The sequence below is a fragment of the Strongyloides ratti genome, assembly GCF_001040885.1.
Source record: "Strongyloides ratti genome assembly S_ratti_ED321, chromosome : 1".
Lineage (NCBI taxonomy): Eukaryota > Metazoa > Nematoda > Chromadorea > Rhabditida > Strongyloididae > Strongyloides > Strongyloides ratti.
The window spans coordinates 5488033-5501866 of NC_037307.1; the positions used below are offsets into that span (position 1 = coordinate 5488033).

At 26.9% G+C, this 13834-nt stretch overlaps 2 protein-coding genes across 2 annotated transcripts; one reads left to right on the forward strand and one right to left on the reverse strand.

The window, feature by feature from the left end:
- Positions 1-1385: 1385 nt before the first annotated feature.
- On the forward strand, positions 1386-10798 carry SRAE_1000175800 (Guanylate cyclase; the record flags this gene model as incomplete). Its single annotated transcript, XM_024648753.1, has 6 exons — positions 1386-2231; positions 2279-3142; positions 3190-4730; positions 5328-5353; positions 5396-6252; positions 6302-10798. The coding sequence occupies 6 exons, from the start codon at positions 1386-1388 to the stop codon at positions 10796-10798; spliced, it is 8631 nt and encodes a 2876-aa protein (XP_024502699.1).
- A 247-nt stretch (positions 10799-11045) lies between these two features.
- Positions 11046-13500, reverse strand: SRAE_1000175900 (Calpain-15; the record flags this gene model as incomplete). Its single annotated transcript, XM_024648754.1, has 2 exons — positions 11046-13273; positions 13326-13500. The coding sequence occupies 2 exons, from the start codon at positions 13498-13500 to the stop codon at positions 11046-11048; spliced, it is 2403 nt and encodes an 800-aa protein (XP_024502700.1).
- Positions 13501-13834: the final 334 nt, after the last annotated feature.

The following is a 13834-nucleotide window of genomic DNA, read 5'->3' on the forward strand; positions in this document are numbered from 1 at the left end:
CATTTTAGAAAATTTTTTGAAATGGATACTATTTATTCAACAATCTATTAATGAAATTTTTCACAATTATTTATGTTATATTATAAGATTTTTGAAAAAAATTGTTTTATTAAATTATAAAAGTTACTCTAAAAATTTATTAGAAAAAAAAAGAGGAGTAAAAAAAAAATAATATCTTATAATTTTTTTTTACTTTAAATTATCCAAATGATAAATCATGTGTGTTTAAATATTTTACCTGATTTATACAAAACATATTTATAAGTGTATTTTTGCACAGTTTAAAAAAAAATTATAAAAATTAATTTTGGTTGGGTAGACTTAACGATATAAATATTTTATGATGTAATGGAAATATTTATCAAAGCAAACAAAATGATTATAAACTTTTTACTCTGGCCATTAAATATTATAAAAATATAATTAATAATAAAATAAAAATTATAACTTACAATTTTTTTTAATGAATTCTGTTAAGTGTTAAATAAAATGTCACCTATTTATATTTTTTTAAATTTTTTTAAAAAAAAAACTTACGCAATCAAACATTTTTTAATCAACAATGGTTATCTATATAAAAAAATTAGTAATAAATTATAATAATATTTTTATTATTAACTTTTTTTTGCCAACCAAAACACATTTCAATAAGTTTAACAAACCTTGTCAAGTGTTTATTTATTATTTATTTCATAGACATTATAACCACTCAAACTTTAAATTTAAAATTAAAAGTCTACCATTGTTTATAATTAAAAAAATTTATTTTATATAAAATAATATTCATATTATTATCTAATATTATTGGTAATTAAGAAAATTATTAAAGAATATTTAAAAGAGTTTAATATTTTTATAAATGTGTATTTAAAAATTTTTTATTTATTTAAAAATTAAATAATTTTATAAAACAAAAAAAATACTTTAATTTTTTTTAATAATATTATAGGATTAAATAAATATAAAAATTGTTTAAAACGTGAAAAAAAGAAGACTAAAACAATGAAAAATTGTTGTTATGGAAACAATCAATGATAACATAGGAATACAGTTTTAAGAAGATTCCTCTATTGTTTTGGGATAAAAAAACATTTTTAAATAATTTAATTAAAATAAAGTTATTGTACTATTAAATTTTTTTTTTAACTTTTTTTTTAATACTATCATATAATTTTAGGCTTATTTATATATTTGTTCCAAAAAAAATGTATTTTTATAATAAAATAGTTTATAATTCTATTAGACTTATTGTTTATTTTGGTAAATTTATTAATTCATTAAACGGTAGATATTCTTCTAAATATTTTTTTATACTGTATTTTTCTACCATTCTTGTGTCATCACAAACAATATACGAAGAACCTTCTCATGATAAACCATTGACAATGAATGTCGGAGTAATTTATGATGATGTATGGAAAAATAATGCAAAAACATTTTTTTCAAATGCAATTAATAATATATATAATGAAAACCCATTACTACTATTTTCAATTAATCCCATATTTTCTGATATCATACCAAAATGTAGGGATGCTATTGGAAGTGGTGAAGGTGCATATATTTTATCACAAATATATTATAATAATAAAAAATTAAATTCTGAAAGAGGAAGTGTTGATACATTTATTGGTCCAACATGTAGTGGTGATCTAAGAATTGCTTCTCGTATTTCTAAACAATTACATTTACTAGAATTTAATATTTGGAATGAATATGTTAATGAAGCATTTGACAATGAGATAGTGCAAATGTCCACTGAAAGTGGAACAAATATGGCTGCAAATTTATATACAGTTTTAAATACATTAAACTGGAAACAAGTAGCTTTACTTTATTGTAGTGAATGTATGTCAAAATTTAAAGGAACTTCTGGAACAAATGAGGAAGATTTAACTTTACAGACGTTAATGAATATCCTTCAAGTTAACTCAATAATTATTACAGAATGTATAATTGTTAGTCAAAAAGAAATTAATGATTCCGTTTATATGGAAAGTTTATTACAAAGAATTAAATTAAAAACAAGAATAATTGTACCTATTTTTGGTTCATCATTAAGTAATTATAAAGTTTATATGGAAGCATCTGATTTAAATAATATGAAAACAAATAGTTATATGACAATTATATTTCTCCTTTTTCAATATCCAAAATCTTCTGATCCATGGATAACAAAAAATGGTACCATTGATGAGGATGTTCTTAGACTATTTGATAGAACAATTATTGTAAGTTTTAAAATAGATTTAAAAATATTAATTTTTTTTTAAAATAGTTAAAAAATGATTATTATTCAGAGGAACAAATAAATAATTTAAAACAAAAATATTCTCTACAAGTAAATGATAATAGTATATTATTTTATTTACAACTTTATGAAACAATATATACATATTTAGTTATGATTACAAAAGCATATGCTCATTCATCAAATAATATTACTATATTTTCAACATCACAATATGCAATGTATTTAATGGAATATATAAGAAATAATAAAATTGAGGGACCTTATGGTCCTATATATTTTGATAATTCAAATCAACGTGTTGCACCATATAAAATAGATGCCATAGAATATTCAACAGTAGTTAAAGGTTATAATAGATTTATTGAAATTAGTATTGATGAAACATGTATATCTGAAGAGGTAGATTCATCTTATAATAAAAATTGTCTTGCATTAAAATCATTAATAACAAATACTGATGCACATATATTAGAAGATTTACCACAAGATATGCCATCATGTGGATTTGATGGTGAATTATGTGATCAAACAGGAACTATTATAATTATTGCAGCAGTTATTCTTACAGTACTACTAGTAACATTAATATTTATATTTGTAAGACGTATGAGAACTGGTGAAACAGCAAACATGCCATGGGCAATTGAACCAGAAGATTTAGAAGTTTATGAAGATGATTGTCATGTAATTGGAAGTAATGGAGGAATACAAAGTAATATAAGTATGCATAGTGTAAATCAACAATTTGATACAAAAGTTAAAATGAGAGAATTATTAAGAAATTGTTTTGTTGGAAATATAAAAGGTACAGGAAATGTTTTTGTAGAACCATATCAATTAAAAGAAAAGATGGTATATGATAAACAAGATATGCAATTACTTTTTACTGTATGTTCTTTAATCTATCTTTTATTTTATATTACTTTTTTTTCTAGCTTCGTCAAACTATTCACGATAATATAAATCCTTTTATTGGAATATGTATGGATAACAAAAAAAATGAATTTAGTTTTATATGGCAATGTGCAATGAGAGGAAATCTTTCATCAATGCTTTTTAATCATCAAGATAAAATTATACGAGATGTTGATATTGGAAAAGATTTTACAGGAGCATTTGTTAGAGATATCCTTAAAGCATTAGATTATATTCATTCATCATCATTACAATATCATGGTGGTTTAACACCATCAAATTGTTGGATTGATTCTCATTGGATTTTAAAAGTTGGAGGTTGTTGTACTGCAAGAATGCTTTTTAAATGGAAATCTCATGGTATATTAGCTGGTAAAAAAGATTTTCCAATTATATTAAATAGTGATTTACATTATTATGCTCCAGAATTAAGAAAAGCAATCCGAAATAATATGCATACAAATAAAGCTGAAAAATTAGAATTTTCTACTCCTGATGGTCAAAAACAAGATATATATTCATTTGGAATTATATTATATGAAATGTTATTTAAAAAAAGAGTTGTTGATATTGATGATTCATATGGAATGCAAAGAAATGATGAAGATTTTGGTATTTTTAATGAACAAGCTGAGGAATTGATTCCCTTATATCCAACAATTCCTGAAAATCATGAAGATGTTCATCCTGATTTAATAAGTTTAATGCATAAATGTTACAATGGAAATGCATCACTTCGCCCTGACTCAAATATGGCAAGAAAAATAACTGATGCAACTTTAAAAATGCCAGGAAGTTTGGTAGATCAAATGATAAAAAATTTAGAACAATATACAAATAATTTAGAAAATTTAGTTGAAGAAAGAACTGGTGAATTAGAGAGAGAACAACAACGTGCCGAACAAATATTATTAGATTTAATTCCAAAATCTGTGGCAGATGACATAAAAATGGGAAGGCAAATTGAGGCAAAAACATATAAATATTGTACTATTATGAATTCAGATATTGTTGGATTTACCTCGTTATGTAGTGGAATATTACCTATGGAAGTTGTTGAGTTACTTTCTGGATTGGCAAGAAATTTTGATAGAATTATTACGGAGAATAAATGTTTTAAAATTGAAACAATTGGTGATGCTTATGTTGTAAGTTGTGGACTTCCAGAACCATCAAGATATAATAATGTTAAAAATATTGCTAATATGACATTACAAATGAGAGAATTTTTATTAAGTTATAAAGTTCCACATCGTCCAGAACAACATTTACAGTGTAGATTTGGTTTCAATAGTGGTCCAGTTTTTTCTGGTGTAATAGGTTTGAAAGCACCACGTTTTTGTGTTTTTGGGCAGACAGCAGCGATTGCTTCTAAAATGGAACAAAGTGGTGTTCCGGATCATATTCAAATGACAATAAAAAGTCATCAATTGTTATCGGAGAAATTTCCTGAATTTATTTGTAAACAACGTGGTGGAGTAAGAATTGAAGGTATTGGGACACTTTTAACATATTTTTTGGAAGGGAAAGATTTATCAAAAATGAGGACAGACCTTGTTCCGTGGGATGACACTGATATTAGTGATTGAAAAAAATTAACGTAAAATGTACTTAACTCAAAAGTATATACCATTAATAAGTATAAATTAATATTATATTACATTTTCTAACATACATTTCTATTGATTAATAAATATTACTAGTATTTATACAAAGAAAAAAATTTATTTTAACTACATCTTAATAATAAAAGTATAGTATAACATAATTATTTATTATAAAAAAAAAAAATTCTATTTTATAAGTTCATTTTTCTCTATTTTTTTTTTGTTTACCGTAAACATTTTCTCTATGTACTTAATTCTTCAAAATAACCATTCTATATATTATTAATAAAATGCGGCAAAAATGTGTGTTATATATAACACAATTTTTCTACTTTTATTATTTTGTCAATCTCAATCCATTATGTCATTACCAATTGAAATAGGTTGGAACCAAATAAAAAGTAGGGTGGAGTCACATATTACGCATTGTATATATATTATTTAACAAGCTTTACAATTTTTGCTCCATGTCAATAGACATTCGCGTTGTTGTATAAAACTATACTCCAATCTTTGTATACTTTGCTTTGCGCGCTTTCTTATTAGTTTAGTGTTTTTATATATAATAAAAAAAAAGGCAGGTATTTTAAGTTTTTTTAACAATTAATTTTATTTATAGATTATAATATGTCTTCCAATGATTATGTGATGCAAGGAGATGAATCTCAAGATGGATCTCAAATTGAAAATAAGGATGACTCTGTTGTTCCGTCTGATGATGAAGAAGTGTTTGGTTCGAGAAAAACTAAAAATACAAAGTCTCGAAGAGGAAAGAAAATCATAAAAGGAGAGACTGTAGATGAGATATGTGAACAACAAGGATTAAATAACACTGAAATAGAATATTCTAATGAAGATTTTGAAGAAATTACATCCTATCGTCAATATCAATCAGTATTCCGTAATATCTTTGAATCTACTAATCAAGGTGCTAAACCACAAAAATTAACAACATTTATAACAGCTAAATATAAAGAATTTCAAGAACTTCAATCATCTTATATGGGAAGTAAAGGGGGAAAAAGAGATAGTAGAGAAACAAATAGTAGGGAAAAATCTTTTAAAGAGGGAAGAGGAAAATCTTCAAGACAAAATATAACTCTTGATAATTCTGACGATGAGTTTGAAGCATATCTTAAGGCTCATGATCGTAAACTTGATGAAGAAGAACGGGAAAAAGAGGAACGAAAAGCAGATCGTCTTCGTAAGATTGCTGAAAAAAAAGCTGCTGCTGAAGCAGCAAAAATAAAAAAACCTAAACTAGAAAATATTGAGCATAACGATTTTTGTTACACATGCAAAGGTGATGGTGAAATTTTATTGTGTGATTATTGTCCTAGAGCTTATCATTTATCTTGTTCTGATCCAAATTTAGAAGAAGCACCAGAAGGAGATTGGATGTGTCCGGGTTGTAAAGAAGAAATTGAATTAAAAGAAAAAATAGCAAAACATAAACAATTTTGTTATGTTTGTAAGGTATTTTTTAAAATAGTTTTTTTTTTCTTTTAATTAAAATAATTTTAAGGAAGGAGAATATCTTTTATATTGTTCAAATTGTCCATATAGTATTCATGCGTATTGTATAAATCCAGCTTTAAAAGAACTTCCAGATGATGACTTTCTTTGTCCTCGTTGTGTTGTACCTGAACCTCCTAATAAACCAGAAAAAGTGTTGTCATGGAAATATGAAGAAATTCCATATCCAGAACCATGGAAAAAAAGTCAATTACCAACTGGTAACGACCCAGAAAGTTTGCAAAAAATCAAAGAAATAACTTATTTGAGACCGGCACATAAAATGGAGCCTCAAAAAGAAAAATATTTATTTTTAAAGTGGAAATATCAATCACATTGGCATTGTGAATGGGTATCAGATTTAGCAATGGAAGTTCATCATGTAATGCATTGGAGAACATATTGGAGAAGAAATGATCCAGAACGACCACCTTACCTAGATGAGGATGATGATGACGACAATTGTGATGGAGAGGAAAAAGTTCATCGAAAAAATAAAGCTCATGACCCATTGGAGTTGTATGATCGATTTTACAAATATGGAATTAAGCCATGTTGGTTGGTTATTCAAAGAATCATAAATCATGTTAGCTATGGAAAGAATCAGTATGATTATTTGGTGAAATGGTCAGAGATGGCTTATGATAAATCAACTTGGGAAAGAGATGACTTTGAAATTCCTGGATATGAACAAGCTATTATTAATTACTGGCAACATAGACATAATATGACTGGTGAGCAAATTCCTAAGATTATAAGAAAAAAGATAGAAGCTAAGAAAAGTGAAAGTGGTATTACTGAAGATGATTCAAAAAAGAAAAAAGTAGTATATGATATAAGAAAGAAACATGATGTACAACCTGATTATATTTCTGAAAGTGGATGTAATCTTCATCCATATCAACTTGAAGGTATAAATTGGCTTAGACATTGTTATTATCAAGGTACTCATGCTATTCTTGCTGATGAAATGGGTTTGGGTAAAACAATTCAAGCTATGTCTTTTCTATATTCTCTTTACAAAGAAAATGCTTGTCAAGGACCATTTTTAGTTGCGGCACCTTTATCTACATTGTTGAATTGGGAGCGTGAAGCACATACTTGGTGTAAAGACTTTTACTGTGTGACCTATTCTGGTGACAGAGATGCAAGAGCTATAATTCGTGAACATGAATTTTCATTCGTAGAGGGTGCTGTAAGGGGTGGTACAAAAGCTAGTAGAATGAAAAATCCAAATAGCATTAAATTTCATGTTTTACTAACTTCATATGAACTTGTTAATATTGACAAGGCTATTCTGTCATCAATTCATTGGGGTGCTGTGGTCGTTGATGAAGCACATAGATTGAAAAATAATCAGTCATTGTTTTTTAGAAATTTACGTGAATATGATATAGGTTACCGTCTTTTGTTAACCGGTACACCATTACAAAATAACCTTGAAGAATTGTTTCATCTTTTAAATTTTCTATGTCCTGATAGTTTTAGTGATTTGGAAGATTTTACACAAGCATTTTCAGATGTTTCTAAAGAAGATCAGATTCAAAAACTTCATTCAATGCTTGGACCTCATATGTTAAGAAGAGTTAAGGCAGATGTTTTAACAGGAATGCCTTCTAAAACAGAACTTATTGTTCCTGTCGATTTAGCACCAATGCAAAGAAAATACTATAGAAATATTTTGACAAGAAATTTTGAAGCTTTAAGTATAAAAGGCGCTTCATCTATTTCATTAATAAATATTTTAATGGAACTAAAGAAATGTTGTAATCATCCATTTCTTTTTTCAAAAGCTTCTCTTGAAGCACCTAAAACAGCAAATGGAATGTATGAATTAAATTCATTAGTAAAAGCATGTGGTAAATTAGTTGTTATGCAGAAAATGTTGAGAAAACTTTTTGAACAAGGTAACAGAGTTTTAATTTTTAGTCAAATGACAAGAATGTTGGATATTTTGGAGGATTTTTGTGAAGCTGAAGGATATAAATATGAAAGAATTGATGGTTCAATTACTGGACAAATTAGACAAGAGGCAATTGATCGTTTTAACGCTCCTGGTGCTAAACAGTTTATATTTTTACTTTCTACAAGAGCTGGTGGTTTAGGTATTAACTTAGCAACCGCTGATACTGTTATTATTTATGATTCTGATTGGAATCCACATAATGACACTCAAGCATTTTCACGTGCTCACAGATTAGGTCAAAAAAACACTGTTTTAGTTTATCGTTTTGTAACAAGAAATTCTGTTGAAGAAAGAGTTACTTCTGTTGCTAAGAAAAAAATGTTATTGAATCATTTAGTTGTACGTGCTAACAGTGCAAACAAGGGACCTTCTTTATCTAAAACGGAGTTGGATGATGTATTAAGATGGGGAACAGAAGAACTGTTTAAAGATGATGAAAATAATGACGAGAATGCAGAAGGAAAGCCTGGTGAAAATGCAATTGTTTGGGATGACGAAGCTATTGATAAATTACTAGAGAGAAAACCGTTTGATCCTAATGAAAAAGTTGAAGATAAAAAGGATTGGTCAGATGAATATTTATCAACATTCAAAGTTGCTACATATGCAACTAAAGAGGTTGAAGAGGAAGAAGAAGATGAGGAAGTCGAAAGAGAAGTTATTAAACAAGAAGGTAGGGAAGCTGATCCTGATTATTGGGAAAAACTTCTACGACATCATTATGAACAAGACCAAGAAAGTGAACTTCAAAAACTTGGTAAAGGTAAGAGAATTAGAAAACAAGTTAATTATGCTACAAACACGGTAACTCAAGAATGGCAAAATAATACTCAAGATAATGACGATGATTACTCTGAAAGTTTTTCTGATGACACTGGTGATTCTGATGAAGGTGATTCAGATTCAGCAGCAAATGAACTTAAACGTCGCAGAAATTATGTTGATGATGTTCTACCACCTTTGGTTGGTAAAGTAAATGGACAAATAGAAATTCTTGGTTTCAATCCTCGTCAACGTAAAGCATTTTATCAATCAATTATGAGGTGGGGTATGCCACCAAATGATGCTTATCAATCTCAATGGCTTGTACAAGATTTAAAATCAAAATCTGAAAGAGCATATAAAGTGTATGCAGCATTGTTTTTACGGCATTTATGTGAAGATGCATCAACAAAAAGTGAATTTTTTAGTGATGGTGTTCCAAGGGAGGGATTAAATAAACAACATATTTTGTCAAGAATAGGGATGATGGGATTGATTAGAAAGAAAATAAATGAGTTTGAATCATTGAATGGTGAATGGTCTGTTCCGGAGATTAAAGAAGCTATAGATAAGGCAACAAAATTGGGAATGGAAGCAAATTCTCAGAGTCAAAGTAGAGATATGACACCTAATGAATTTGTTCAAGCGCAAAAAACTAATGATACTGAAATTAACGAGAAACCTGTAAATGAATCAGTTGCTACAGCAAATACTGTAGATGTTACAATGTCTGAAGAAGTTGAAAATAAAGAATGTTCTAAAGAAAAAGAAGTTAAGGAAATTGAAGATTGTGTGTTTAATATTAATGATGGTGGATTTACTGAACTTCATACTCTTTGGAAAAAGGAAGAAGAAACTGCTTCACATAATAAAAAATATGAAGTTTGGCATCGTCGTCATGATTATTGGCTTCTTCTTGGAATATGTATTCATGGCTATTCTTATTACAAAGATATTCTTGAAGATCCAAGGTTTGCTATTTTAAAGAAGCCATTTGAATATTTCCAGGAGACCAAAAATGTTACGATTTCTTTACAGGATAAAATCAAATTTATGCAAAGACGTCATAAACTTTTAGAACAAGCTTTGATTATAGAAGAACAATTGAGGCGAGTTAATTCCATTTCAAATCAAATAGATCTTTCAATTGCAAAGAAAGCTGAAAATATAAAGAAACAAGAAAACATTGATTCTAATACTTCAGCTGACAATCAACAAACTACTGATTTCAAGGTTGATAAAGAAACTGAAATAAAAAATCGAGTACTAATGACAAAAGTTATTGGTCAACTTGAAGATTTAGTTACTGATTTAAAGTCTGACTCATCTCGTGTTCCAACAACACTTGATCATCTTTCTAATGTTTTGAAAAAAATAAATCTCCCAGAAAAAGATCTACTAAGGCGTTTATCAGTCAAAGATGAAACTGCTGTGGCTAGCCAAACTTGTGTAGTTCCTCCAGCTCCATTTTTGACTTCTGAATTGAAGGAGAAAATTACAGGAGTGCAGCCTAAATTTGCCATTTTTATGGCTAGTGATTATGAATCAAAAGAAAATGTTGAAACATATGAAACAAACGGAAGTGATGATGTTATCATGGAAGATGTTAGTGAAGTTAACAAAGATCCACCTGTTGAAAAAGTTACTGAAGACGAATCTTTAACTAATAAGAGTGTAAAAACCAATAGTAAAGATGAGACTGCAGAAATGGAAGTTGACAGTGCCCCAGTTCTTACACAAAAAGAAACTACCCATCATGATGACGAGGGGTTTGAATAATAATTATTAATTTTTTTTTTTTAACATTATAATCTCTTTTGTATTTAAAACTTTTTTCATTAAAAAAATTATATATTTAATTTTATGTTTTTATTAATATTCAAATTTCTTAAAATTAAAATTAGAATAAGTATTTTCACAAATGTAGTTTTTAGCTGTATTTTTTTTTAATTTACAATTTTTATTTTTTAAATAATTGTTTTACAAAATTTTGTGCAAAAAAAATAATATTATTGCAGGGTCATATTTACAATATTGGAAATGGAGAATGAAGTGCTCTTAAATAACATTGGTTTAAATCTGGATTATTGTGATTGTTTACCGTATTTGAATACTGGTCTTTTTCTATAATTCCTTTTTGAAAGTATTGCAAAGAACACTTTAAAGTATACTCCAGACCATAACTTTGAGAAGGTTCCATTTGTGTGAATACATGAATAATCATTCCAGAACATGGTGGTATTATGTCGTGTGTTGAGGCATACTGTCTAGTTCTTAATAAGTTTGTATGTTTGTTAACTTTACATTTTATAAATGCATATTTATTTTTATCAATATTCTCAACATACGTAATAATTCCACATGATGTTTTTTGCATTTTATAAAATATAACATTAGTATTTGAGGGAGACTCCATAACACCATATGTCTTAATAAAATTTGCCAAAGATCTTTGATAAAATAAAAATGATGCAGGTATTACAGAAGCATGAAGTATTTTTGAGCTATGAATAGAAACAATTAAGTCACATTTTTTGCTTTCATCGTTTTTAGATATTTCAAATTCATTTCCGTAATTATAAAATGAAAAATAGTTAACAAAATATATACCACTTTTTAAAAAGACATCTTCTGTTACGACAAAAGGTAATAAACTATGTTCTGAATAAGCAATAATATTTCCAGGACCACCATATAAAGTATTTTCTTCATAAATAACAATTAATAAATCATGTAAACTATTTTTAGATCTTGAGTTAGTTTGATGTAATACAAAAGTTGCCTCTGTATCTTCTGTTACAATTATTTTTATAGTTTTTAATTTAAACAAATTACTCCAATCATGACATGCCTTAAGAGGAATTCTTATTTCTTTCCAGTTAGTTCTTATTTTACATATCTCAATCATTGTAAAATATTTACAAAAAGAATCAAATGGCATCCAAAATACACCTGCTTCAATACCATTTGGCATTAATCTTTTTTTTTCATCTATATTCCATCCACTCCAATTGTTACTATATTCTTTATTCCATACAAATTTACCCCATGGATTTCGTAATTTTACAATTTTTGTCCCATTACTTAATGTTGCAGTATCAAGAAATGAATAACCGTGTTGTTTTTGAAGGCCAACTTTTAAATATTCTTTATCACTAAGAAATTGATTTCCAGCACTACATCCCATCAAAAAACCAGCTTCTTTTGATGATATTATTTTAACCCACAAAATATCTGAACATTCTCTATACATTTCATTTCTAAGATCAATTTGTTGAGTAGGACAACCAGTTAATGCACTGAAACCTTCTGCAGAAGTTCCAGCTGATAAATTTGCATAATTTCCATAAGCTTTAGCAAAAGCTTTTTCAATCAAAGGAACCCATAATTGATTTCTTCTACCAACAGCAAATATTTGATATTTAGTATCAGGAAAACATGGAAAAAAATCATCAACAATTATACTTTTCCACATTCCATCAATACACAATGAAAGACAATATATTCCATTATGTTGATAATTTGATGTAATAAAAATTTTTTTTAAAATTTCAAATTTCTCTGTACATACAGCTAATGAAGATAAAAACCAACAATTTCCGAGTAACCCTTGTTCTATATCTGTAGTTAATAAATTATTATCACGAAAAACTGCCCATCGATAACGACAACCATCTTTAGTAAATATTTGTGCTGGTCTTAACCATAATATTTCATTAGGTATTTGTCGACGACCCCTGTCTGATGTTATATGTTCACCGATACTCTTTTTTGAATGAGGAAAACTATCATCAATAAATGAAACATTATTTTTAACACAATCTTCATAGATATTTTTATAAATATCATTGAATTGCCTACTTTGTTCAAGTGTTATTGACTCATATTCAAGGAGTGTGGATGTTTCCATATTAAAATCATAATTATTTGTTTCGTTAACATTTGACAGTTTCGAAAAACAAAATGAACAATTTTTTTTACCAAAATTATATATTTCATGATAATTACAATTTAAACAAATGTTATATTCCCCACTTGCAAAATTAAATACTCCTCTATCATAATTACATATTTCACAGTAAATTCTAGATCCCATATTAATAAATGCACATTTAATGCACTTCCATTTATTTTCAAAAAATTCTTTATTACCATGACTTGAAAAAATATCTCTATGTAATTTATTAATATTATGTGAAAGCATGGAGGATGTTGTTTTACTGATATTTTTAAGCATTGTGGTAAATGTAGACACTTTATATAAAAAAAAAATAACATATATATAACTTGTATAATATACACTTACATGATAAATTATTTTGATTATTATTTATATTAATAATTCTCATTCCAAGGTTAGGTGTATTAGAACCACAAGCACCACAAATAAAAACATTTTTAGGATTTAATAAAGTACAACAAGGACAGGACCATTCGCCAGTTTCGTGTATTTGCTCAAAATTATTATGAATGGGATACATGATAATAGAAAGAAAGAAAAAAAAAGTGTAATTTTAATCTAAATACACAATTTTATTTTAAAAAAATAAATTTTAATAATCAATAAAATATACTTTTAATAAAATAACAATTAAAGTTATCATTAAAAATTTATTTCTTTAAAATATTTTAAAAAAAAAAATGTATCCTTTTTTGTATAAATATTATTCATACTTAAAATAAAAAGTTTTAAAATAAATATAAATTTTATTTTTTTTTAACATTAAAGTTAGAAATATTTATTTTTACCATCTATATTTTAAATTAATCATTTATAAATGTATTACTATTATAAGTATATAAATTTTTGAATGA